Genomic DNA, 25,993 nt, shown 5'->3' with positions numbered 1-25,993 from the left:
CTAACACACAAACTCGTGCGGATATATTCACATAAACCAACGATGGTGCCATTAGACTTTTATTTCATTGTGATATTCATACATTAACATGTGGAGCATATTTGAACTTTAAACACATACAACATTGAAATAAAGTGTATCATAGTCAATCATTTAGTGCCTGTATCTAAAATGACTAGAGTCATCACAGTTTAGAATTAAGAAATATGAACCATACCAGTTCCTTCATTTTCTATGAAGAGACTAAGGTCTTTATCTGTACCATTGGGGTGCGAATTCTGTTTCCTGTTGGCACCTTGAACGGGGCAATGCAACTTAAGTTGAGGCCTTTAGAAGAAAGTAATTTGATTGAGATCACAAGATTGTCAAGGATACAGTGTGGATACAAGTCATGGAATGCAGAGACCAGTGTTTTTGTTTTTTATCGTACTCCCCCCGAGGAATAAAATTGAATTTACATCCCTTCTTCTGTATACATTTCAATAGCAACAGAAATATGTTGAGATTCACCTGTCTATGTATAACTACATATTGAGCTATGAAAACTGACTTTTTTACAATAGAATATAATGCTGCTTTAGGCTCCAGTTTTTATCTGTAAATTATTGGAGGAGTTACAATTCACATTTTCTAGACTTTCAAAAGAAATTAATGGCTCTTTCCCTCTCTGTAAAATAGCAATTGATGACATACACTGAAGTAACATTGTTTACAGCATATATTCAGCAGGTTAATTGACAGAATTTTTAATTTCAGCAGAAGCCTGACAACAGGTGGGATTAATATATTCTCAATGAGAACATAACTTTTGTGGAAATTAATACAAGCTTTCTATACATTGTGTATAAAAGTTTATATGCACCCTAATTGGAATAATCTTTTGCCTGTTTTCATTTATATCGATGATCCTTTTTTGGCTTCTATGCTCCTTTGCATTTTGCCAGCTTTGTGGGGAACACAACCTTCATATTGACCTTAACACACAATTGCAAATGAATTTTTCATCTAAATTGGTTTTGTAGCAAATTTTTAAAGCAAGGTGACATTTAAAAAATGTTCAGTTAGATTTTCTCCTTTGTTAGGCAATTAACCAATCTAGTGCATCATATTTTAAATTTACCTAGTGATAAAATGCTAATGATTGAGTTTGTCAATTTCAAACATGAAATTTGAACTGTTTTTCAAACTAAATGTAGTATGACAAAATCCTTGCTTCGCCATAGCTGCCAGTGCTATTAGAAATTTTACTGTCTTTTCTACTCCTGGGAGACAACGGTGGTGAAGGTTATAATGGAAACTTAGTACAATACTTGTTTAGAGCTTTATGTTTAAGTTGTATATAACCAATTTCTAGGCTAGAGCAAGGTTCCTCATCCATTTATTTACCATGACTCTATAGAAATAGTAGGAGCTGTTCACATAGATCTTGAGTCAGCTTTAGTTTTCTCTCTTATTTATTTTAAAAACCCGTAGAATCTTTTCTAAAGCAGGGACTCTGTTTCGGAACATTACACAGTGCTTTATTTAGCATTAGTGTTGTGGGAGAAATCACATTCCAAGAAGAATGGAGCTGAAACCACTAAAACTAATCTTAATTATCACGTCTGGTGAATTAATGTTTTAAAGGCGGAATAAAGGTTTATGTTCAGGAATGTGATGATGTTTGTATTGAACTCTAATGCTGTGTACAAACAAACAAACAAACAAACCAAAAAACTATTAAACCTTCTGAGTAGGATTCATCTGACAAGTTGACTGTTTTTCCCCCGAGCATATTTATTATTTACAGACACATAATTTGTAAATAAAAATACTCTGTGACCAAAACCTCTGCCACAGCATTCTGATTGGGTATAAGGTATTGGGGAAAAATCCTTCATCGCACTTTTTTTTTTTTTTTACCTGCATAAATCTTTGTTTTCCTTCTTTCAGATGCGTCTACATCCATACATTACTGTGTTTGGCTGAATTCCACTCTAATATGATGCTCCATTATGCTCCATACTCTGATGTCCTTGCTACTCCGAAACCTGCTGGAGCCTGCCCTTGGCCGTGGGGTGTCAGCCAATCACTGCTTGTTTTGCTTGTTGTGCATTTGATTTTCAAGTTTTCAAGTTTTTCCCCCCGTTTAAGGAAAAAGAGTGTTGAAATAAATAAACTTAGAAAAGAAACAGTATTAATAAAGAAATGTGCTACAAATGGACATCTGAGTCACTGAGAATTCCATTCTCAAAGAGGTGGTTAGCAGAAGAAATGAATAGCGAAGGCTGTAAAAAAAATCCCAAGGCACATTTCAACAATAATTTTAAGATTCTAGCTTTGTGTGAACCAAGGAAAATTAAGTCTACTTAGTCTTTGTCTATAATACATTAAACACTGACTTTTGGTAAAATCCTGTCGATCAACATTTTTAAAGGGTTATGGAATTACAGCCTTTTCCAGGCCAGTGAGATAGTTGTGTTAGAATAAAATATAATGTCTACACATCTATCTCAAGGACTTTGAACAATACTTATAAAAATATTGGTATATAAAATAAATTTGAGAGGCAAATTTTGTGTTGAGCAGTTATTGCCAATAGATTGTTTCTTCCTTAATCTTGAAATATTGACCAAGGAATCTGAATTATCTATGGAATTTTTAAGTATGTTTGTTGTTAAATTCCTTAAGAAAATTTGGAATCTTTCCGTTAGATTTACTAACGTCACTTTAGTCACATTCAGAAGGAATTTGTGGCTTCCTATTTTCGTGGTACATTTATCTGAAGGCTATTCTATTTGATGTCTGATAACATAGATCCAAGCTGCTTCTGAGAATGCAACATTTAGATATAGTTGAGAGAGTGGCTGAATTTTAGTTGCATAAGTAATATTCTAGGCAAGTCAGGGAATCCTCTGGATAGTCCCTCCAATTCTTTATGGTTATATATTTATGTATCTGTTGTATGTGTTTATGTGCCTAAAAATAAGTGTTCAAGTGTGAAGTTTCATAATTTTATAATGTATTTACCACATTATTTGCCGCCCTAATTTTTGTCCAAGTTTTGGAAGACTAAGAATCCCAGATTCTTGGGATATTTTTGGTGAGTTATTTTCAATATGAAAGCCTTTTAATAAAAATAAATGAATATTGGAAGAAGACTAAAATGTAGAGTGGTAGCAAATGTACCCTGACCTATGAAAATCTCTAGTGTATATATTCCAGGCTTTTTATTCTATTAGCTGTTTATTTAATTTTGCAAAAATGACATTTTCAGAAGTATTAATGAAACTGTAGTGAAATTCCTGAATAAAACCTAATTATCCTCAACTTCTCAATTTGTTTTGAGCACAAAGACCGGCGTAAGAGGCTGGTGAAAGACCCTTGCCACTTTCTGCTTCTTGAAAATGTCATGTTCCCTCATCAAACTTAACTTCCTTAGATGTGTAATGTGTGAGTCCTGTAATAAATCACATCAATTCAAAAACAAATTATAGACCAAAAAAGGTCCAGAATTTTGGGATAATCTAATTACAGCCACACAGAGGGGAAATACATACATACTTTCACAAAGAAGAACATTTGAAGGCAGCATTTTGAAAACTTGGGTTGGAATACCTTATCAAGGCAAGAATCAATTTAGTGCATCTCTACCACAGTTGGAAAGACCTGAAGTGAAACAGAACCATTCCAAGTGTGCTGCGTGCGAGCCTTGTTTCAGCCGTGGTGTGTGTGTTTCTGTTCTTGGTCGCCGTGGGAAAAAAAGTGTTTTATTGTGTAAGCGGTTGAAAAGGGTTCAGGACCACGACTGTAGTTTGTTTCAGGTGGGAAACTATGGCTATTAGTGGAAAAACATAATAAATGGAAGCAAAAAAAAAATAACACTTCTAAAGATTTTAACGTACTATTCCGCTGAATCAGAATGATCAACAGCATACTATTATAATAGCAATCATCAACAGCAAAAAGCTTGGAGAAGTCTATTATCATTCCTGTGTGTGTGTGTGTGTGTGTGTGTGTGTGTGTGTGTGTGTTTTAATCTTCGAACATGTCACCAGTTGGTTCCTATCTTGCACAGACTCCCCCTCTTTCTCTACCGCCCTTCCTGCCGATTGCCATCCACCTCAGGACTCTTGGCCAGTCTCCTATGTGATTACTGGAATTTACCATTTAAGGAGATGCCTGTGGACAGATGGGAGAGAGACTCAGGACAAACTACCCATTACCCTATAAATTTTAGCACTGGGACATTTTGTTTTAAATGACAAGATAATAATTTATTCCCCATTACAACATCTAAAGAAGCATATGGAAATGTTGGAGTCCGGTTTAATACCTTCTAATACATCCAGTATCAGCAATGGCACTGGATATGCCAAAAAATAGTAAGATAGAGTCTTTGTCCTCATGGAACTAATATATAATAAAAAAAAAAGATTATGGAGCAGAAAAGGATAGATTATATTTGCATCATGTCCCTTAAGTTTCAATGCGTCGAATGCCTGTTTGCTTATTTACTCCTCAGAGCAATCTGTGAGGAAAAGCACCATTATTATATCTGAGGTGAGGAAGCTGAAATAATGAACAACCTATTCATGACTCTGATGGAACTAGCTTAAAAACTTTATGAAGTCTTTGAAGAAATACCAGGTCAGAATTCATGTGTACTGAAAGCATTTGGGGAAATTTGTGAAATTTGTGCTTTTGAATATAATCTATTTTCTGACTGATCTGGGTGAAATCGTTTCAAAGGAACCCCTTAGAACATGACCCAGGTTTTCAAACTTTTTGTAGTCACAAACTACAGTTGATACTACTAACAGCAAAGCAAAAACAAATAAACAAAAAGGCTGTGGCTAGAAAGTAGAGATCTAATTAATTAACTGGATTTGTAAACAACCCCATGTGTGCTTTTAAGCAAAGAAACAATCACCTTAAGAACGGAGTAAGTCACTTTAACCCTATATTTTTTGAGGCTATCTCTAGAAAAACTCAAGGACCTTACGAAGTAATTCCACAGTTTGAAATATGTCTCTGGGAATAATTTTCAGTCTACAAGTTTGCAAAACAGTTTTCTTGAATGTGTGTGATTTTTTTCCCCATTCATTTTATAGAGATTGTATTGATTTGCTATATCTTTAATACACAGTGCGAGGCTTTGGGGTGTAATAGACCCAAGTCTATTCAGAGACAGGACACAAAAATAGCACAAAAATAATATCCATAGGCCAGATATATATGGGAAACTCAGAGGAACCACCTCCAAGTCTGTCTCATCCATCATTGATTTCCGGTGCCTAGTCGAGTGCCGAGCCCATAGAAGACACTCATTGTATTTGTTGAACAACAAACAAAGGGCCTGGGCTTTGGTGCTAGGTATCCTGAAGATCCCTTCATATGGAATAGCTGGGCTATGGTAGGTCCACTTTTATATCAGACTGTAAGTGTCCTAATTGCTATTTTCATTCCCTGCTGGGAGGATGTCTCCATGATAAAAGGCTACCTGCCATGTTCGCTAGAGTCCCTGCCCTCTCTGTGTGGGTGTGGCTCTCATTTCAGTAGCAAGTGAGCAGTTCCCTCCTGTCCTCTCCTTCCTTCTCCTTGGCGGTGGTGTCAACACCAAACCCTTAAAAACAGATAAAAATTAAACTAGAGATATGCGAGGCAAGTAAGAGAGGCACTGGCCACCCAGTAGAGTTCCCATGTATTTTGAAGAAGTATGAAGAAACATGCAAGCATGCTGGTTTTCAGTACTTTTCTTGAGATCCTTATTCTTACCAGATACGGATTCTCATCTTTACCCTTATCCCTTTCTTTGTGGAAAAAAAAAAAAAAATAGGTACCTTTATGCCCAAACATAGGCATGGGTGTCCGTATTCCTCAGTTTGCATGTTCTAGCAGATATTATCCATTCACGGTACCAGCCCATGCTCACTGATAAAGAATAAGTTTCCATTTTTATTTTGAAAGCCTATAGTGAACAGTTATTTTTAAAGGTGAGAGCCTGGAATTCTGTAAACAGAAACATGCACTTAGTTCAGTAAGGAGAGAGGTCCGGAAGAGAGAAGAATATGGTCTTGGGAGTGACGGCCAGTGAGGCGGTTGCTTAGAAATGCCTTGCAACTCGTGGGGCGCCTGGGTGGCTCAGTGGTTGAGCGTCCGACTTCGGCTCGTTTCAGGTCACGATCTCGCGGTCCGTGAGTTCAAGCCCCGCGTCAGGCTCAGGACTGATGGCTCAGAGCCTGGAGCCTGCTTCTGATTCTGTGTCTCCCTCTCTCTCTGCCCCTCCCCCGTTCATGCTCTGTCTCTCTCTGTCTCAAAAATAAATAAATGTTAAAAAAAAAAAAAAGAAAAGAAAAGAAATGCCTTGCAACTCGAAAGCACTTCTTAGCGTGGAATCACTATGTTGGACACAGGAAACATATAACATTGTGTGTCAGCTCTACTCAAAAAAATAAAAATACTCCTTACTAGCTCACATATGAAAGAGCACTCTTAAATTGCAAATGACCGCTGAAGGAGTTGAGTTTTGTCTTTGGCACGCTCTGGTGTAACTTGCTTTATGCAGACAACTTTAAGCAGCTCAGCACCTCACCAAAATCTACCGTCCTGGGGAAGTGAGGCTTCTGCTTAGGGCCTTGAGGAAGGAGGATGAGCAAGCTTCAGCAGCTTCCAAGACCAGGACTATGTTAAGGCACCAAGCGTCTCCAACACCTGTTAGACATCTGGGAAGTAAGAAGTCTATGTCAGAAAGGGAATTCCAGGCCTGACGAGGACAAATATTTGTGGTCGTGAATTTTGGCCCAGGACGCTGGTAATCGTAAGAGTGGTGTTAAACATCAGGGCTTGATTGAGTTGCGAGATTAGCGTCAAGAAGTAGTAAACCTTCATTTGCTCCCATTTAGACCCGACGTTTTGGTGTGGTTTCGTTTTCCTTTTCAGTCTAAAATATTATGTCCCGCTGCGCTGTTTCCATTCGTTTTCTGCTCCCATATTGTTAAGAGAAAGATAGAACCAAGAAGTAAAAAGGGGGGATGGGGGGGACACAACCAATGCATAGCAACATACTCACCTTCTCCTTAATATTATTACCAGACTATTGTCATAAACATAGTGGCCATATTATTGTCATGGATTCTTGTCCCAGTTTCATTCAATTCTCAGAAACTGAATTCTAGCAAGCCTGTACTATAGCCCAGAAACCTGCATTTTTAGCCCTTCCCCCTTCTGAATTCTGATTGCAGATGGTAGGTCAGGCTACAAGAACTCTGGGTTAGAGTCCCTGAAATTTCTAACTTCCATTTGTTAGCTCACTTCTCGAAGGTCTCTGGCAAAATGGAAAATGAGTTCCTATCTGGGTAAGGCAATCTGAACATCTGCCTCTTTGTCCTGGTTCTGTCACTGGCTTGCCAGTGTGACCTTGTGTAAGTCCTTTCAAGTCCGGAAGCCTGTTGAAACTGTCCTCTGTCATTTTACATAACAACCCCTGCTCTGATTACACGATAGGGTTTATGGGGGGGGGGTCACATAAAACATTTGGGGCTTTGAAAAGAATTACCACAACTCAAGATAATATTTCTAATGATCCGTGAATCTCTCTAAGCCTTTGTGCGATGCATGTACACTATTGGAATATTTTTACCGTCCATTATGTTAAAAAGTTGTTTGGTTTTGATTTTGGTTTTCTTTCTTTGGTCGGTGGGTTGGTTGCTTTAATTTGTCCTGCTGCTTGTCGGAAGCATCTGATATTCTCTTAACCCTGATGAATTTCATCAAATCTCCACTGATCCCTGATCAAAGTGCAAGAAGTGTGTGTGCCTTTGCATAGTTGAATAGGTCCTGGTTATCAGACTTTCAGTACCTGTTGACGTCTCGATGGTGAAGGAGGAGAAGAAATAGCTTTATTGCTGTAAAGCAAATAGTTTAGCAAAGGCTTGTAACACTTTGATATTATCCATTTTGACACTTAAAAAAACATTCCATCACTTTTTAACAGTTATTTCTTCTTCTATGCAAGCTTTCCTGGGAATTTTTGTTTCATACATCATGGCGAATCTCTAACATGAAGAGCAGTCAGTTATTGAGCTTTTATTCTTTTTTTTTTTAATTGTTTAATGTTTACTTTGAGAAAGAGAGACAGAGCGTGAGCCAGGGAGGGCAGAGAGAGTGGGAAACACAGAATCCGAAGCAGGCTCAAGGCTCTGAGCTGTCAGCACAGAACGGACGTGGGGCTCGAACCCACGAACCATGAGATCATGACCTGAGTAGAAGTCGGAGGCTTAACCTACCGGGCCGCTCAGGTGCCCTGCGCTTTTATTCTTTGGTAATCACTCTGCCAAAGGGTATACTATGTATCATTTACTCATTTCTAATAATTTCAAGAGGCAGGTCCTATTGGTATCTCCATGTGACATATCTAACTGGGGAAAAACAAAACAGAATCTCCTAGATCCCATCCCTTTCTATATACAACAGGGTCCAGTAGCTGCCTATGGCCAACTCGCCTCCAACATACTTCTCTCTCCAAACTTGAGAATTTTTATTAGCATAGTATCTATGGTAGATTTTAATTTACATATTTACATATTTAGACTGTGGTATGCATTTTATTCTAGTCCACAATACCTGCTATGTATGCTTAGCAGATTTAAAAGAGAGATTCAGGATCAGTTTGCTAGGGCCGCCATAGCAAACTACCATAGATGCGTGGCTTAAATAACAGAAATGTATTTTCTCACAATTCTGAACACGAGAATTACCAGATCAAGGTGATGGTAAATTCAGTTTCTGATGAAGATTCTCTTCCTGGCTGTGGGCAGCTACTTGCTCACTGTGTCCTCAGATGGCCTTCTTTCTGTCCCTTCCTCTTTTTCCAAGGACATCAGTTCTATGAGATTAGACTCACCTTCTGACTTCATTCAACCATAATTACCTCCATAAAGGCCATAACTAAGTCAGTCACATCGGGGTGTGGGGCTTCTGCATATGAATTTTGAGGGGACACAATTAAAGTTCATTTTTTTAGCTTATTACCTCTAGCTTTTTATGCGCATCACTGAGTGCTTTCTGCAACTTTCAGCTTCACAGGGATTTGTGATATAAAATAGCATCTTAGTTATTTTCACTTTGCCGACCGATCAGTGCATCTGGGTGTATTAATTAATGTAAAATCAATATTTATATAAAATAGTCAAGAATTGTTCCACAAATGTAGGAGGTCTTTTTAAGTGATGATAGTAATATTTAGCCTTAAATTTCCAGTATATTTTCAGTATTAAGATCCAAATGGAAAGCGGTAGGAGTTAAGTGGCGAGGGAGTCAGTTGAAACTATAATACCGCAGGTTTAGTAATCCCTCTTTTCTAAGGACAGTCTCAGTGGATTTTCATGCACAGTGGCATAATTGGTCTGACAAAGTTCCAGTGAGTCTGATTTCTGTTGGCATATGGAGACTGCCAAGCACGTACTGAGCCTGCTACCACGCTCTGACTCTTGACCACCTACTGATAAGTATAGTATATCTGCGATACGCTGTGCTTCATAACATTAATCCATGGACGCATTGAGGATATTTTTTATCGTGCTTTTTATTTTCCTATTCAAGTTAAAAATTCACATGATAGAATCTATAATGAGCTGCCTGGGAACTATACATGTGTCCAACGGGATGTAGGAAGTGGCGATTTTGTTAGGCTAATACAGGGTAAACTCATCAAAGTCAGGAAGAGGAACTCCTTCTTCCCTCCCCTTTGGTCAGAATTTCTAGGCAGTGGACCATAACAGCTGAAGAGACTTTTTCAAAGAATTACCTTTCTAAGCTTCTAGAGCTAATTTTACATTTGACCTCCTGTATTAAAAATGGCAGAATAATCAGTTCTTCTTTTTTTTTCAGGGAAATGGCAATAATTACGGCATGAACTGAAAGGGTTTATTTTTTTATTTTTTTTATTTTTTATTGCATCTAAATCTGCTTCTGATTGTATTTAACTGTTGAATGCAAGGGTCAATTTTAGATAGAGATGGCATTTCTATAGGGCATTAGGAATAGAAGACAGTAATACCTATTTTTTTTTTTTTCCAAACCAGTGCACATAATTTTAGGTCAGGGACATTGAATTTACTTTATTACTAAAACTTCTTGCCTTTTTCTCTAATGTTTTACCTTTAACAAGAAACTACTTTATGTGTACATGTACATGTACGTATCATATGTTTATGCATTTATACATGTGCATACACAGAGGTAATGCAGTTAACGGTTCAGAGCAAATGCTTAGTGAGTGATTATTGTACGCCAATGATGTGATTATTTGCAAAGCATTGTTTTAGACCCTGGAGAAGCAACAGTAACGAAAAGGAACAAAGTCTTTCCCCATTGAGATTCAGTTTCAGTGGGATAATACATAAATGCTAATACTCAACTTAACATTGCGTGCCATATCCTATGCACGGGGCAACGTGTGTCATGTATTTTGACTCATTAAATAAGTGCAACTACCCTGTGAAATAGAATGAATTATCTTTATTCTGTAGGTGTGGAAAGTGATGCCCAGCAGGGTTGAGTAATTGCGCAGGAACAACAGTTTGTCAGGTGACTGAGCTGAAGGTCAAATACAGGCAGTCTGGCCACACCCTCAACCACTGTGTATGTGTGAAGTAGAGAGAACACGTCTAGTTTCTAGTCAACAAATTCTAGGAGAGTGAAATTGGATCCACATGCTACTCCTCAAGGCCTCAGTGATATTTCAGTCTTCATATTTTAATGCTTTTCATACTATGTTCTTGAAATTAGGTCACTCAGACCAATTTTTTTTTAATAGTACCATCTGAGACCTTAATCAAAGGTAAAATCGAAAGATGAGAAGGTAGATTTTAGACCAGTAGGCACTTCTTCCTTCTCCCCACTTTCTGTTTTGGCCAACACTTCATAAATACATGTTTTCCTTTTTTGTTATTTACTTTAGTATTCTTTATCTTGTTCATTATTCACGTAGTCTGTTACGTATATTATTAATAGAACCAGGAAACATAAATTCATTATTTTTATAAGTTGCCATTTTATTTAGGATTGGAAATGCCTTTTTATAGGTAATAAAATTTTACCTAGAAAAAATTTTAAATATACCTTTTATTTACCTTATACCAGAAATAAAATATATTTTTTCAAGGGGGGGGTTGTTTTTTTGTTTTCCGAACATTCACAATATTTTAAAGAAAGCAGAGTAGAGGGGAATTCCTTATAAAATACGTTTTGCAATTTATTCTGGTTTTCCTAAGAGCTGTTCATTATTAAACGTTCAATTACAATGTGACTTATATCATGTCATAGTTTTCCTCTTAAAACATACTGTTATTCTATTTCTTTATGAGACATGTTTTCATTCCTGTAAAATGCAAATGAGCCCAACCAAAGCCTATTTGATACATTCTTTAGGAAAATAATGATTTACTCATGTTTGCTATGACAGTGTTTTCTTAATGTATTGATGACACTTTTTATTATAGGTCATTTATTCAACTGAACAGATGTCTCTGAATATGTATCTTTATAATGTAACTCTGGGTTCAGGTATATAGTAACTCTGTATCTTATGATCTGAATTGATCTTTGTATACTATTAGAATGATTTAACTTTATTTTCAAATGTTTTATTTATTTTTAAGAGAGAGAGCGTGAGTGGGGAAGGGACCGGGAGGGTCAGAGGGAGAGAGGGAGGGAGACAGAGGAACCGAATCGGGCTCTGCACTGACAGCGGTGAGCCCCATGCAGATCTGGAACTCAAGAACCGAAATGTGAGATCATGACCTGAGGCAAAATTGGACGCTCAACCGACTGAGCCACCCAGGTGCCCCACAATGATTTAAACTTTTTAAGCTTCAAAACTACTGAATCAAATCGTTTGAGGTGTTGTTTCCACAGTCCATTAAAAAATTTGTAGAATTTTGTTTCGTTCACAATAGGTATTAAAAATATTGCCAGCATCGTTGTTCTTTCTGAATAATGGAAAGAAAGTAGGATAAAATGGTAAGGAATCCACCTCATCTCCCCTAGACTTACTTGAATTCTTATGGAACCCAAGAGACCTTCTCTTAGAATTTCTACTCCCATTTAGAAACAACCGACTTAAAGACAAACTACCCTGGAAATTAGTCACCATTTATTATTGAGTTACTAAATGCGGGCATCATTAATACATTCTACAATGGCTACATCAGTAGTGTAAGTAAAGTAGGTACAGTTTAGTTTGAGTTGGAAAGCTGTTTCGAATTTGGTTTCTGGAATTGAACAATCAGTTACGCATCTAGAAACATCAGTGTAGATCTGGGTACACTTTCAGAGAGGGAATGATAGAAGAAAACACAACTCTGTGTTTTGCGTAACCACGTTATGAGAACTGGGTGAAATACTGTATATATTATTATCATTCTAAAAAAAATGCTTCCTGGATACATCTTGTGAGTTTTGTTTTGTTTTGTTTTGTTTTCTATTCACGTAGACAAGTGGGGTTTGTTTTGAGTCTCCAGTAATTAAATAGTGTGAATACCTACTTTAAATAGTAAGCAAGTAATAATAATGCATGCGTATGTGTCTGAGAATTCACCGCTATTAATTTTGAACTTTTCATTATTTTTTTGTAATACAAGAACAGTTGTTATAGCACAAGGCAGGGACTCCTAATGGCAAATAAGCATTTATAATCATGTAACTGCTGTGTTTAAGCCTAAGGAATGGTTTAATGCAGAACTTTGTTTTCCTGTATGTTTTTGCTTTCAAGTATTATGTGCAATATTGTTTGCTAATCATTAGATGATGTTGTAAAGCGTTTTATGTCCCCACTGTGTCACTTCACAGTCTATAGTGGATGCACAATGTGAAGGAAGAACACATATGGCTTATAAAATAAATTAACTCATAGATAGTACTTTTATCATCTACATAAATATGCCTGTATACCTTTTTCTTCTCTACACCAGAGATGCTCAGCTCTGCATTTCGGGCCACAGAGATGCCGTGCAAAGATTTTGAGAATGATTTGTGTGAAGCCTAAAGAAAGGAAGGCCAGCAACCTTTCTAATCCTCAATTGTTGTGTCTTGCATGCTTGTACAACTCACCTTGTGTTCAGAGTTGACCTGTGTGGTACTTTTTGGGTTTGCAGCATTAGTAAGAGTACTGCCTTTTGAGCTGTGAATTTAGTCTTGCTTTTGTCAAGGGTCAGAAAGAAAGAAAGCATTCATCACATTCTGCTTCCTATAAAAAGGCATTGAAATGCAGAAAGATCCTCACATCTAAAAGCACGACTTACCATATAATATGCCTCTGCGTTAGTGGATACAATCCGGCTGAGAGGCAGATGCAGATTTTATAAGATTTATTTTGGTCTCGATCTCTGATGTTGAGCAGATCACTCAACTTTTATCTCGTGTTTCCAACTTATTTATCACTCCATGGAAAATTAAAAAACTGTAAAAATCAAACAGTGAATCATTGGATATTGGATGAATGTAATTTTTATTCCATACGACAGGAAACAAACATCTTTGGGAAGGATGTCTTTGGGAAGGATGGAGGGAGATTTAGCAAAAAGAAAGTAATGATAATACTAAAAGCTGAAACCAAGCTGTCTTTTTAGCTGAATTTGATTTTTAAAAAAATAATATCTTGCTATCAAAAGTAAGTGTTATGTTGTCATTTTATTCCTAGCCCTCATCTGTGTAGGAGACTTGAAGACGTAGTATTTTATCACTTTTAGTAAAAGCAGAAATTTCATATTAATGGCAGAAAAAAAAATATACTTCAGAACTGGAGAGGAAAATCTCAAGTTACAAAAGGAAAAATAGAAGGAGGGTTTTGTTCACGGGTCCAAAAACATATTTGGCTTTTTTTCTTCTTCCTCATTTAGGCCGGTTTCTTCCTGGGCCTTTTTATTGAATAATTGAAAAAAAAAAAATGGGTGGGGAGGAAGTTTTTCATCAAAGGCCAAAGAGAGTAAAAAATAAAAGTACTAAGGGACTATAGATAGGAAGTTGTATCTTTTTGTACTTTCATGATTGCCTACATTGCCCCCCTAAGCTTATACTTGAAAAGCTCTGAAAAAAATATCAAGCTTTGAGAAAAGTGCTAGAGACTAAAAGATAGCATTCTGTGCTTCTTCAGTTCCCTACTGTCTCTATCTCTCTTTCAATCCCCCTCCCTCCTTCTCCCTCTCTCTCTCTCTCTCTCTCTCACATGCACACATACACACACACACACACACACACACATACACACACACACACACACACACACACACACACACAGAGGAGTGCAAACGTTCATACCCTCAGTAAGTTTTCAAACTAGTTTGTTTTAAATTAGTCACATGTGTATCTTTGCAAACTAAAAAAAAAAAAAAGGAATGAGCTCAGTGAACATTGAAATTTTGGGGGCGTAGTGGCATTTTCGAAAGCTACCTTTAGAAAAATTATTAACCATCTCACTAGGTTTCAAGTTGTGGAGGGAGATTGCTAGACTAATGACTAACAGAGTGGGTATTGTGCACTTGGCCGTCTTCCTGAAAGACACTGGACTGTATGAACTCCGTGCCCCCCCCCCCCCCCCGACCCTTCAACACCCGCTGCAGCGGAGTCAGTTTATGATATGCGAGGTGTTGCTGTTTCCTTTCCCTAGGGGCATGCTGTAAGCTTTTACACTTGCTCTATCTTCATTTTTCCCGCCAAGCGGGCTGAGTTTTCTCACGGTCTCAGAGGAAGTCAGATGTCAGTAAGTACCAAGGAGTGATAAGAATATTTTAAGGGGCGCCTGGGTGGTGCAGTCGGTTAAGCGTCCGACTTCAGCCAGGTCACGATCTCGCAGTCTGTGAGTTCGAGCCCCGCGTCAGGCTCTGGGCTGATGGCTCAGAGCCTGGAGCCTGTTTCCGATTCTGTGTCTCCCTCTCTCTCTGCCCCTCCCCCGTTCATGCTCTGTCTCTCTCTGTCCCAAAAATAAATAAACGTTGAAAAAAGAATATTTTAAACACTGAATCTTTTTTTTAAGTTTTTAAGTTTTTGTATCTGCGTTGTGAAAGGTATAAAGGACAAACAAGTTCGTGATTCCCAATAGTTTTTGATGGCGTAACTAAAATTATGAAAAGCAAAGTTTGAACTTGAAGTCTGCCTAAGATGTGTTCCCACCTGTATGTCCTAAATAAGGAGGGGCCTTAAGTAAGACAACTGAAGTTACATGTCCAGATGAGTCCTATTCATTCATTTATTTAATGCCCGATTATGGACGTCCCATGGTATGGGGGCTATAGGCAGGGGCTCAGAGTCTTGTGGAGGAGACAGAGTTGCAAAGGAATAATAATACTGTAGTATAGCTACGGGTCTTAAGAGGAGCTATATGGACACAGGGAAGGACTGACTGATTCCCAGGGGGGTTGGCAATTGACAATTGCCTCACAAGGAACTTAAAATATGGCTTGAATTTATTTCTCCTGCATTAGTCTTGCAACCTTGGTCATAGGGCATTAACTATTCTCATTGAAGCTAAATTGGAATGTATTTTCTCCACACCCCATCCTCCTTTACATTTCAACAAGTTTTTGCTTTTTATGCATTTCTAATGGATTTTTTCTTTGATTGTTAAAATTAGAACCACTTAATGAGCAATTCAGTTAGCCTCACTGCTTTTTAGTCATTCTGTGATTTGGACCAACAACTGAATTTATTCACTGTAACTGTTCACTCTGAATTCTTCACACTTGGCTCTGAATGACTTTTAGTAATTTGCTCATGTCAAATCACCTTCAAATGGGAACTATTACTATCATTGAGGAGATCGAAAGAAAAGAGACGCATGCCGCTAAGCGATTTCCAAAATAGGAGTTATATAGATGCTTTTAATCATGGCCACATTGCTGGAATATTTACACCCTCTCCAGGCAACTTTGAAAAATACAGCAATGCATCTGAGTCATAAGTTATATTTTGCTAAAAATAGTCATGTAAGCTTAGATTTTTATACCTTGTATTTATCTTATGTATTGATATTGAAGATGTTATAGCCTTGAGATTTCCCAAGAAAAATCATAAGGATTTTTTTTTCAGTTTTTAATTATCATTAGGTGCTTTTTGTTTCTTCTAGTGTTCTCCTTTTCATCCAAACACCTATCATGTCTTCTATTAACACTGGTACTTGTTCAACTGGCTTTCAGATAGTCCTGTTTAAGTGACTGGTTGATGACAGCTTTTAAGATATTTCCTCTACAAGTTATATTTCTATTCATGGTGAGCTCTGGATGAACAAAAAGCCTGATGGGAGGCTTTCAGTGAAAAAAATTTATGAGACACTATCCCGAATACAGAAGAAGGCATTTGGAGACAAAATGACCCTGGTTGAATTTTCTCCTATCATTCTTGGTCCCTTGATCTCTGAAAGATGTCACTTCACGACAGACTTTTGCATCTGTTTTTGTGTCCATGTGGCAGTAAGGTATCTCTTGTTTAGTTTTGTTGCCACTCAGCTACTCAGGGCCAGTTACTGTATATACGTACACACACGCATACATATATATGGTACACAACACACACATATGTACATATTTACTTAGGTCATATACATATAAACACACATGTATACATACATAAAATTTCTTCCTCTAAAAAGATAGTAGTCTTCTCTAAAATCCTAGGGTCGACTTTGGTCTGGAAGCACTTCACCCCCAGGAGATAACAGAGGCTGATAGCCCTAACCTCGATGATAATGAAGAAATTCCCAATTATATTTCTATCATTTCTAAAAAGTCTTAGGAAGAAGCAGCAGAAGGGCCACATTTGTAAAATGTCCTTGTCCAACCTCATGGTAAAAGACCCTAAGAGGAGGCTACTTATTGGAAGGACAACACGATTGATTTGAGGGAATAGCTCCAGTTGTAAGGCCTGCAGCATGAAGGGAGAACAGAGGAGTAGATGTTCTGGAAAGGGCGACACAGTACAGCTGGCCTTGGCTGTAATCCTTCCTTTAACATTTTGGCATCTCGGTTCCCTTGTGTTTTATAATTTTATACCACTCACTCTTCCAGTCTCCTGAGGCCTTATTTTCAGTAACTGTTACTAAAATCTACCTCATTTACTTTCTATAAAACCTTGCTGCATCTCTGTAATTCTCTCAAGGTAATGGTTGAAATATTCTATGAAGAGTACATTTACACTGGTGGATATTTGTGGTTTAAGATGTTAATATCACCAGCAAGTCTTTGTAGGAATTGGAAATTGACTTGTAAAAACATTCCAGCTACTGATGGCCATTTTAACTAAATCTGGCTGATGGAAGAGAAGCTTTTTTTTTCTTTCCTTTATTTTTTCCCCTTCATTTTCTTTTTTCCCCTCCTCTCCTTTCTTTTTCCAGTTTTTAATTGAGTAGAGTCTAGTAAACCGTACATAGATGTTAGTTACAGTTGGCTTTTGAGTATTTAATAATCCAGGTTATTTTTATCACTGGATCATTTATACCACTGGTATCATGGTGGATTCTTTCATGAATCATAATAGAGCAGTATAATTAATCATTGGAATAAGATATATGATGTGTCTTAATACTTTAAGTATTTCAATGCATTTTTGAGTGTTTCTCCATTATGGCAATCGATATTATGGTTTTTCAAAAGGTATTGGCTAAAACCATCCAAGTAAAGATAAAATATTTTAATATACTTTATATAGTTAATGTTGAACTATGTGTAAGAAAACAGAGACACCCCGGTACCGTTTAACCAAGAAACTTTATGTCTTATGGAATGTTGGCTGATGCATCTGCCCATAACTTTCCAGGTGTCTTCTAGGCCTTACTTTAGTGTTATATGAGTTTCCTACTGCCCTTGTAACAAATTATGGTGAACATAGTGGCTTAAACAACAAACATTTATTTCTTGCATCTCTGAAGGTCAGAAGTCTGAAATGGGTCTCACTAGGTTATAATCAATGTGTTGGCAGGGCTCTGTTTCTTTTCTGGAGGTTGGAGGGGAGAATCTGTTTTCTTGATTTCTTTCCAGCTTTCAGAAGCTGCCTGCACTCTTTGGCTCTTGACCACCTTCTATCTTCACAGCCAACAACAGCTAGTAGTCCCTTTCATGTCCATACCATTCTGCCTCTCTGCTGCCTCTCTTACATATTTAAGGACACTGTGATTACATTGGGCCACTTGGATAATCCCGGAAAATCTCCTTATTTTAAGGTCAGTTGATTAAAACATTAATGCCATTTACAATTTTAATTCCCCTTTGCCATATAAGGTAACATATTCATACATTCACAAGATTAATATGTGGACATCTTGGCAGGAGGTGGGGGAGGCCTTATTCTGCTCACTGAAGGTCTGCTAGGCAAGCATTCCAAAAACTTGATGACCACATTTTATAAACCACAAAATATTCTTTGGTCAGTCTCTAGTTTGACTTTTTTTTTTCTTGTGTAACCTCCACATTTTAATTTTTTACCAGAGAGATATTTTACTATTTCCTCTACTCTATCTTAAATTTCCCTCCAACGTATTTGGATTTGAAAAAAAATAACAACAGGAAAAGCTGAAGTGACCAGTTTTCTTTTTTGTCTGTAAGATTAAAAGTTTACTTTCATGAGTAAAGCCATCAAATATTTGAGACGTGGCCAGAAATATGATTGCCAGTTTATGTTTTCATTCTTCATTTTAGAAGGATCACAAGACTGGAGCCACTTTTCAAACTATTTATTTAACATATGAAGTGTCTGTTATGGACAAATGTTATGATTGTTGACGGATAGGGTCTGACTTGCTCAGCCAGAGGCAGTGAAGAGGTGAGACTAGCCTTGAGGGAGAGTAGATCTGATGCCTCTTTGGACTTCAATATCTTAACCTGAGATTGGAGGGTCCCAATGTCTGCCTCGTAAAGGTGTTGTGAGGGTTGAATGAGACGATGGGCATGCAGATCCCGGGACGTATAGGAACTCAACAAAGGATAGCGAATTCACTCCCTAGGATTTGGCCTGACAGTGAGGCTGCTAGAGGGACAACATGACACATGACGACAGGGCTATCTTGAGGGCAGGAGGATGTAATTATATCTGGCATTCGTCACAATTCCTTTCTCTCTCTGGCTTATGACCTTTTTGATTGCAGAACCCATACCAACTATGATTGGATGAGTAGTTGTCAACAGAGGAAATGATATGTTTCAATTGAGAAAAGACCACTCAGTCATAGCTTACTGAAATGCATTCAGTTTACTCTGTATGTATTTTCTTTGGAGACAGTGAATCCAAGATAGTGTCCCCTCCAAAGGAAAAAAGAAAGAAAAAGAGAAGAAAAGAAACATTGACTCTGGAGAAAAGATTTGGTATCACCAACTCTCATCAATCGATGCTCCTTGAGATCCTAATGGAGATACTACCTGTTGCTTCGTTGACATCTGAACCTCTCACAGCACAAATATGCTAAAATCACTTAAGTTTCTTAAAGTCCAATAGTAGTTTTTGTGTCTTTGTCCAAATGAGCAAATTTCAATGGGCCCAAGTTTTCTACAATAACTGTGGTAGCAGGCAGAGGAGAGGAAAGAAAGAAGCAGTCTCTGAAACTCTGAAATGCATTAAGCATCTTTGTTGATTTAACACAAAATGATCAAATACGTGAGCATGCCTGGAGTTATTCTATTTTTCTATTACAATCCTGGTGGGCATATTTGTAGAAGAGTTTCAGAATACATTATCTTTGAAGAAGATTCCAATTGTCAATACAACGTGACTGCAACATTATTCTTCTGAGGGGAGGAAAAAGAGATAATAGATGACTAACTATATCGCTCATATTTAATATAATGCCCAGAGAACTCCATTATGACTTTTGCATTTCATAAGAAACTCAGTGGCCTTGGTATGCCTGGAATTTAGGTGAATAGTAATATAAGGAAGTTTAGCTCAAAGCCAGATGAAATGAGATTATGACTTGGATATAAGAAATTCTGTATATATTATTATTATTGCTCTATAGGGTTTTTAGGTGCAGGTTTAGAAGTTACTGTATCAATGGATTTCATTCTCTCATTCATAAAAATAAATATTCTGATAATATTTTATTTATTGAATTACAGAGCTCAAGTGGCATTAATTAGGTGAAAGTAATTTATAAATTGTAAATTGCTATATGAAGTTTCTTTATATCTATTGAGTTGATACCATGGATGCTGCTAGACATCCTACAGGGCACAGGCTTGCTTCACACAACATTGAAATATGGTGCCCGAAATGTCGATAATGCCACGGTAGAGAGACCCTGCCCTATGGTGGGTAATAGGTGCAACAGAGTTCCTGAAAGGGACAGGAGAAAGTGAAATGAGTAGAATAAGGAAGGGGAAGGATTTGGAGAGTGCTGCCTAAAGTGGCTCTGTAGGCTGGGAGAAAAAATACTCTGACCTCTTTCTCCTCTTCTTTAGTCCGGGCCAGGGATACCCATTGGCCAAACCTGCTATAAGCCAAAGCAAAAGGTATCCTGTGAATGTATGGTGTATCGCTCAACCTCCTGGGTATAGAACATGATCATAGTGAATAAAGACAAGAGTGGACAGAACAGGTGTTGGGGGGAGGGGCAAAACATAGAAAATGTCTAACCCCAACCATAAATTGCTGTCTCAAATTAGTATACACATCTGTGAGTCCGTGAGAAAATGATGTCTGTGAATAAGTTCATCTGTATGCAGAGGGGCATAGCAACCCTGGGTCCAAATTTGGAGAGAAGGAGAACTCAAAAATATATCTGCAATCAAGTTCTCCCCCAGAGATAGTTCGTGTTTGTTCACCATACTAAAAACATAGTAAGCATCTCCTTTTGTCTTTTTCTACTATGTGCCTCTCTCTATTTATGTCCATTCATTAACTGACCAGGTTACTGAGAGTGTGCTGCAGGCCAAGTATTGGTTCAAGTACAAAAGATACAAAAAGTAGGTATGAAATGGTGCCCACTCTGGAAGCAACTTTGGATGCAGCGGAAGAGACAGCCATCTAAACAAACTGCTGTAGCACTTGGGACATTTATGTATAAATGAGCATGGGAGAGAAGGGAGGTACTAATTTTTTTTCCCCCCCTGGGATGTGCAAAGTCCTCGCAGAATGAGTGACCTTGACAGAGTCTTCAAGGGTAAGAAGGTGCTTTCTGGACAGGGAAACAAGAAGAGTCAGTACAAGACCTAGAGCTGTTCTTTGTGATAGAGTAGAAACCGCGGGTGATTAAATAAGGTGGAGTTTCTGTTTCTAAGGACTTCATGTGTCGTGCTAAGATATTGGAGCCGTAGCTTCAAAGGAGTCAAGAGTCACTGGGTATATGGGTAATGCTAGTGCAAACTGGCTTAATTAAAAAAAAAAAATCCAACTTCTATACCCTTGTGTGATATAAGCCATTCAGAATTTTGTCCTTAAATTAAAATCTTTTTAAAATAATATCTGAAAATTGATGCTGTACAGATTCAATTACTTTTGAGGAAGCTTAATTTAGTGGAGATTTTACTGAGGCATTTTGATGTTCAAAAGTGATAGCACTTAACAAATGTCCTTTGCTGGACGATTCTGATTAGAGTGTTAGAGGATCAAAGATCTCAGAAATATGTTGAGAATGAGAGTCCCTTTCCTGTTTTTCAACTATTAACATCCCTTCAGTCCTCACACACACACTGGGAAATACTTCTTTTATCATTATCTTTTAGGAAGTTGTGAAATAATCACAGTGGGGGGGGGGATAGATTTAAAGAAAGTTTGTAAACTATAGAACTGGAACCCTAGTTTTATATTATGTGGATGCTTCTAAATTTGATGGTGTTTACATGTGAGTATTTTGTTTGGTCCGTATTAAATTCATTAATCATTGTGTCCCCTGACAGAACTAAGCGCCATGCTATGTTGGTGCTAAATAATATTTTTGAGTTGGCATTATAGACTTCACTTTCAACTAGACAATCAGATTTTGAAGAATCTTCCATTTAAAAACTCTCTTTAGGTAGCACTACACATTCTCCCCCCCCACCCCCGCCACCCCCCAGGACATTTACTTATGTATGTCCCATTTGCCCTGGCAAACATCTGGGGAGTCAAATTGAGGAATTTTTTAAAAAACTTTTTAATGTTTATTTACTTTTGAAAAATGGAATGCGAGCCCGAGAGGGGCAGAGAGGGAGAGGGAGACACAGAATCCAAAGCAGGCTCCAGGCTCTGAGCCATCAACACAGAGCCCAATGCAGGGCTCAAACCCATGAACAGTGAGATCATGACCGAGCAGAAGTTTGTCACCCAACCGACTCAGCCACCCAGGCACCCCGAGGAAAATATTTTGGTCACGTGGTTTTCTTCCTACCCACTACTGTCTTTAAAATGCAATTTTTCGCTGTTTTATAATCATAAACCTGTGGCTCTCAGGGTTTTAGAGGGTAGAATACGGTTTGTTCTGTAGTTCATGTTAGAGAGGAAACTGAAGTAACATGATTGTCTTTGAAGACAAAGAGTATGTTTAGATAGTTCCTACCCTTTCACTCTTCTCCAGCTGCCATCTTGTGTGTGGCATTGGTTGGCTTCCTTGGCCTAATAGAGCAGGGCCATCAAGTTTTTCAACACATCTCCAAACCAAGGGTTGATGCCACGAGTGAGGGGGTAGCAGCAGCTATCTGCTTTCTCCTCTTTAGTTTTAAACCTGCAACTTGAAAAACAAAAATCATTTTAATTGAGTAATTAGCTTCAATATGTCCACTTTTCAGAATAATACATGTTCAAAACAACCTTGTGATCTGAAAGTGAGGAATGTTTAACATACAAATAAATATTAGATGTGGACTCGTCCTTCGCGGTTAACACTTTTTGCAAACCTTCCTTGGTTGCTGACGGTCAGAATCTTTGGATTCTTGGTGACTGCAGAACTTCAACCCAGATGCTTCTAAAACCGGAGTCTTTAGCTTTCTTGTTTAGGGGTGAAAATACCTAGAAATAAATGGGACACATCTTGTGTAAAAGATGTTTGGCCCCACATAGATGGTTGATATTTAAGTAAATGGTAATTAATTCTTCAAGGGGTAAACAAGTGATGTTATTATTACTGTAAGTCAGTTAAAAATATCAGGGCTTCAGGATGGGAGCGTTTGAACTTGGTGTCATGGATTTTGGGAAGTTCTGAAAGGAATGAGAAGCGTTTAGATTCCAGGAATCTTTGATTAAAATATATTAATGAAAGTGGGAGAGTTCTCAGCTGGCTGGTATGGAAGATAAAATACCATAAATGTCAGCATCATGCCTGGGCAACTCTGTAAGTCATTATAAACAGTAATGGGCGCTACAAAAGACAAGGTCAGAACATTTCTCTTAACTCTTCCATACACATTCGTTTTATTTCTGGTACATATCTCATTTCCTTTCAAGTATCTTTAACTGTAAGGAGGGAGATAACCTTTATAACTCTCTCTTATTGGTAAGGACACAGAATGAAAGTCCCTCAGTTTATACATAGTTGATGTAATCTATGAACAGCATATTTTTCTGAGCGGTCATATGGTTAAGTGATGGAGAGTCCCATAAGAGGTATGTTTGCACATAAATTACAAATTTTGCTACGTTAATGGGTGAAAGTGCACTGGAGGCAAACAGACATTTCTTATGTGACCTGTGGATTTTTGACACAGGGCTCAGGCCAAGTTTGAGCTGGGCTTCCACAGCAATGACCTTTTTGTCCCTGTTAGAGGACAAATGGATTCTTCTATCATTCAGCAAATATTTATTAAACACCTACACTCCTTGGGACTCGTTCCTTATATTCTAATTTAGAATGAAGACATAAAAAAATTACATATGGGATAAATTAAAAAAAATTGCGAGGTAGCATCTTTCAAATACCCTTCACAAAGGAGTAATTACCGGTTCTGACTTGATTGAACATGTAAATAAGTAATTTCTTTTTTTTTTTGGAAAAGCTAAATCACTGTATCTATAATTTATAATAAAGTATGAATTAAATTTGACGACTATGAAATTTACTGATTAAAACCTTGATTTTACCTAAAAGTGTTTCTGATCAGAGACACATAAACATAACAGCCCTCTGTGTTTCTGATATACATTCCCATATACATTCTATACACAGGCTTGTTAAATCAGACTCAGGTTGGGCAGTCAGTGGTAACTTAAACTTAAATCTCTTCAAGCTGTCAGCCCTTCAGAATTCCTTAAAACCATCAAGATTTGCTGTAAAGACTGGGAAGAGAGAGCAGGTAGTAGCAGAAGGGGTTACTATTAGCCTATACCATGACTCATTAGGACACGTCCTGAAATAAGTTTAACTCCACATCAGGCAAGGACTAAGCATTCCTTAGTGGTTTATCAGGTGAAAAGGAAGGAGGTTGTCATATTCAAGCAGCCCCAGCAATGTGAGCAGAAATATATCGCTTTATTATTTTCTCTTTCTTTTGCAGAAAATAGGATATATTGATTTATTTTAGATTGTTTAGGGTCTAAGGTGTTTTATGCTTGCAAAAGTTATGAATTAAAAGGTCCTAAATGGTAAAGTGTTAATGGGAATGAAATTCACACGCAATGCAGGAGATATTAGTTGGAAACAATAAATCTTGTCAGGATCAAGGTACTTTTATTACTGTAAAAAAAAATGAAGGTCACAAGATAATACTATTCAGGGAAGTATGTAAGACATTTAAGGAGATTCATCATTTTTCATATGACATACAGATACCCTTTTAAAGGATTTCAGTATTTTATCTCTGATTTGATTTGGTATTTAAATATTTTAAGTCAACCCTTTAGAAACCCATATGTATTATTATTTTTTTACATGATCTAATTGCCTGGTTTAACAAGTAGATGGGTGGTCAGGATTTCTGATGAGTGTCCATAATTGTCTGGCAGTGTTCAGATGGCTTCAATAATTTTATTTACAATGAAGGCTTAAGGAAATCCACACTGAGGGAGCATCTATTATATACCAGACATTACACCAAGTATATTTAGGCTGAGTGGGTCATCTCATTTTTTTGGTGATGAATATTATTTGTGTGCCATTTTCTTGGGTGAAAAACTGAGACTCAATGCTTAATAACTAGCTTACCATCTAAGGAATAGAACTCAGTGGGGGCCCAGGGCTCTGACTTCACAGCTTATCTCTGTTTTAAATCAGCGACTGGCCTCACGTGTAGCATTTCGCGGTATTTGTATTCTTCTATCATATCAATGGGGCAGTAAAACTCAAATGTACGTGGTCTCAGAAGTTTAAATGACCCAAGTGTTTGAAATTGTAGATGTATCTCTTATTTTTAAGATGGTAAAATTCTGAAAGCCCTGTGTGTGTGTGTGTAAAGTAAAATTTATTTTTATTAATTTTATAACTAGCTACTGTTCTCCCTATCTGTTGCTGGGGGCTGGAGGTGATGGTACCGTTTTTTTGCTTCTCTCTATAATTGTTTATATCTAGAGGAATTTACACATGAAAGCGTGTTATAAATAAGCTTCTTGTTAGACCCTGAATGGTGCTTTCACCTCCCCACACTCCTGCCTCACTGCTCCTTACAGAAAAAAAAAAAAAAAAAGAAAGAAAGAAAGAAAGAAAGAAACCTCTGGATCTGAACCCTTGAAACACCTTTGCCCTCCTAAGTTATATTCTCAAGAAGGGCTTATATAGTGACCAAGCAGTGCCAGACGCCATCTTAAGACCTTGACAAGGAGAGATTGATTTGTAGATTCTCTATAACAGCCCAGTCAGTCAGGAATCATTAGCATCCCCACTGAGCAAAGGAGGAGACTCAGGCACATGGAGGTCGGTCACTTGCCAATGTCATAGCCAGCAAGTGGTAAAAATGGAACTCGAACCTAGAGCATCTGAGGCTAGAGACCTTGATCTTAACCATTCTGTTGTGCAGAAATCCCAAATGATATTACAGCCACTTCCTACCTATGGATATAAAGTCCATATATCAAGTCACACATTTATTTATTTATTTATTTATTTATTTATTTATTTATTTATTTATTT

At 37.5% G+C, this 25,993-nt stretch overlaps 1 protein-coding gene across 4 annotated transcripts in view; it reads left to right on the top strand.

Moving 5' to 3' along the window:
* The window catches only part of PCDH7 (protocadherin 7), a 424,945-nt gene that overhangs the window by 8,911 nt on the left and 390,041 nt on the right, over positions 1-25,993 (top strand). The window contains exon 3 of one of the 4 annotated variants that reach the window (XM_040486191.1): positions 1,933-3,309. The exons of the other annotated variants lie outside the window; for them this stretch is intronic. Within the exon in view, the coding sequence (XP_040342125.1) occupies positions 1,933-1,968 (36 nt within the window). The 3' untranslated portion in view covers positions 1,969-3,309. Of the gene's footprint in view, positions 1-1,932; positions 3,310-25,993 lie in introns of those variants that run through there. 4 annotated transcript variants of the gene reach the window in all.

The sequence above is a fragment of the Herpailurus yagouaroundi genome, unplaced genomic scaffold (assembly GCF_014898765.1).
Source record: "Herpailurus yagouaroundi ecotype Mexico unplaced genomic scaffold, PumYag 28, whole genome shotgun sequence".
NCBI lineage: Eukaryota > Metazoa > Chordata > Mammalia > Carnivora > Felidae > Herpailurus > Herpailurus yagouaroundi.
The sequence above is the reverse complement of the archived record's forward strand: the minus strand, read 5'-3'. Positions and strand labels throughout refer to the sequence as shown.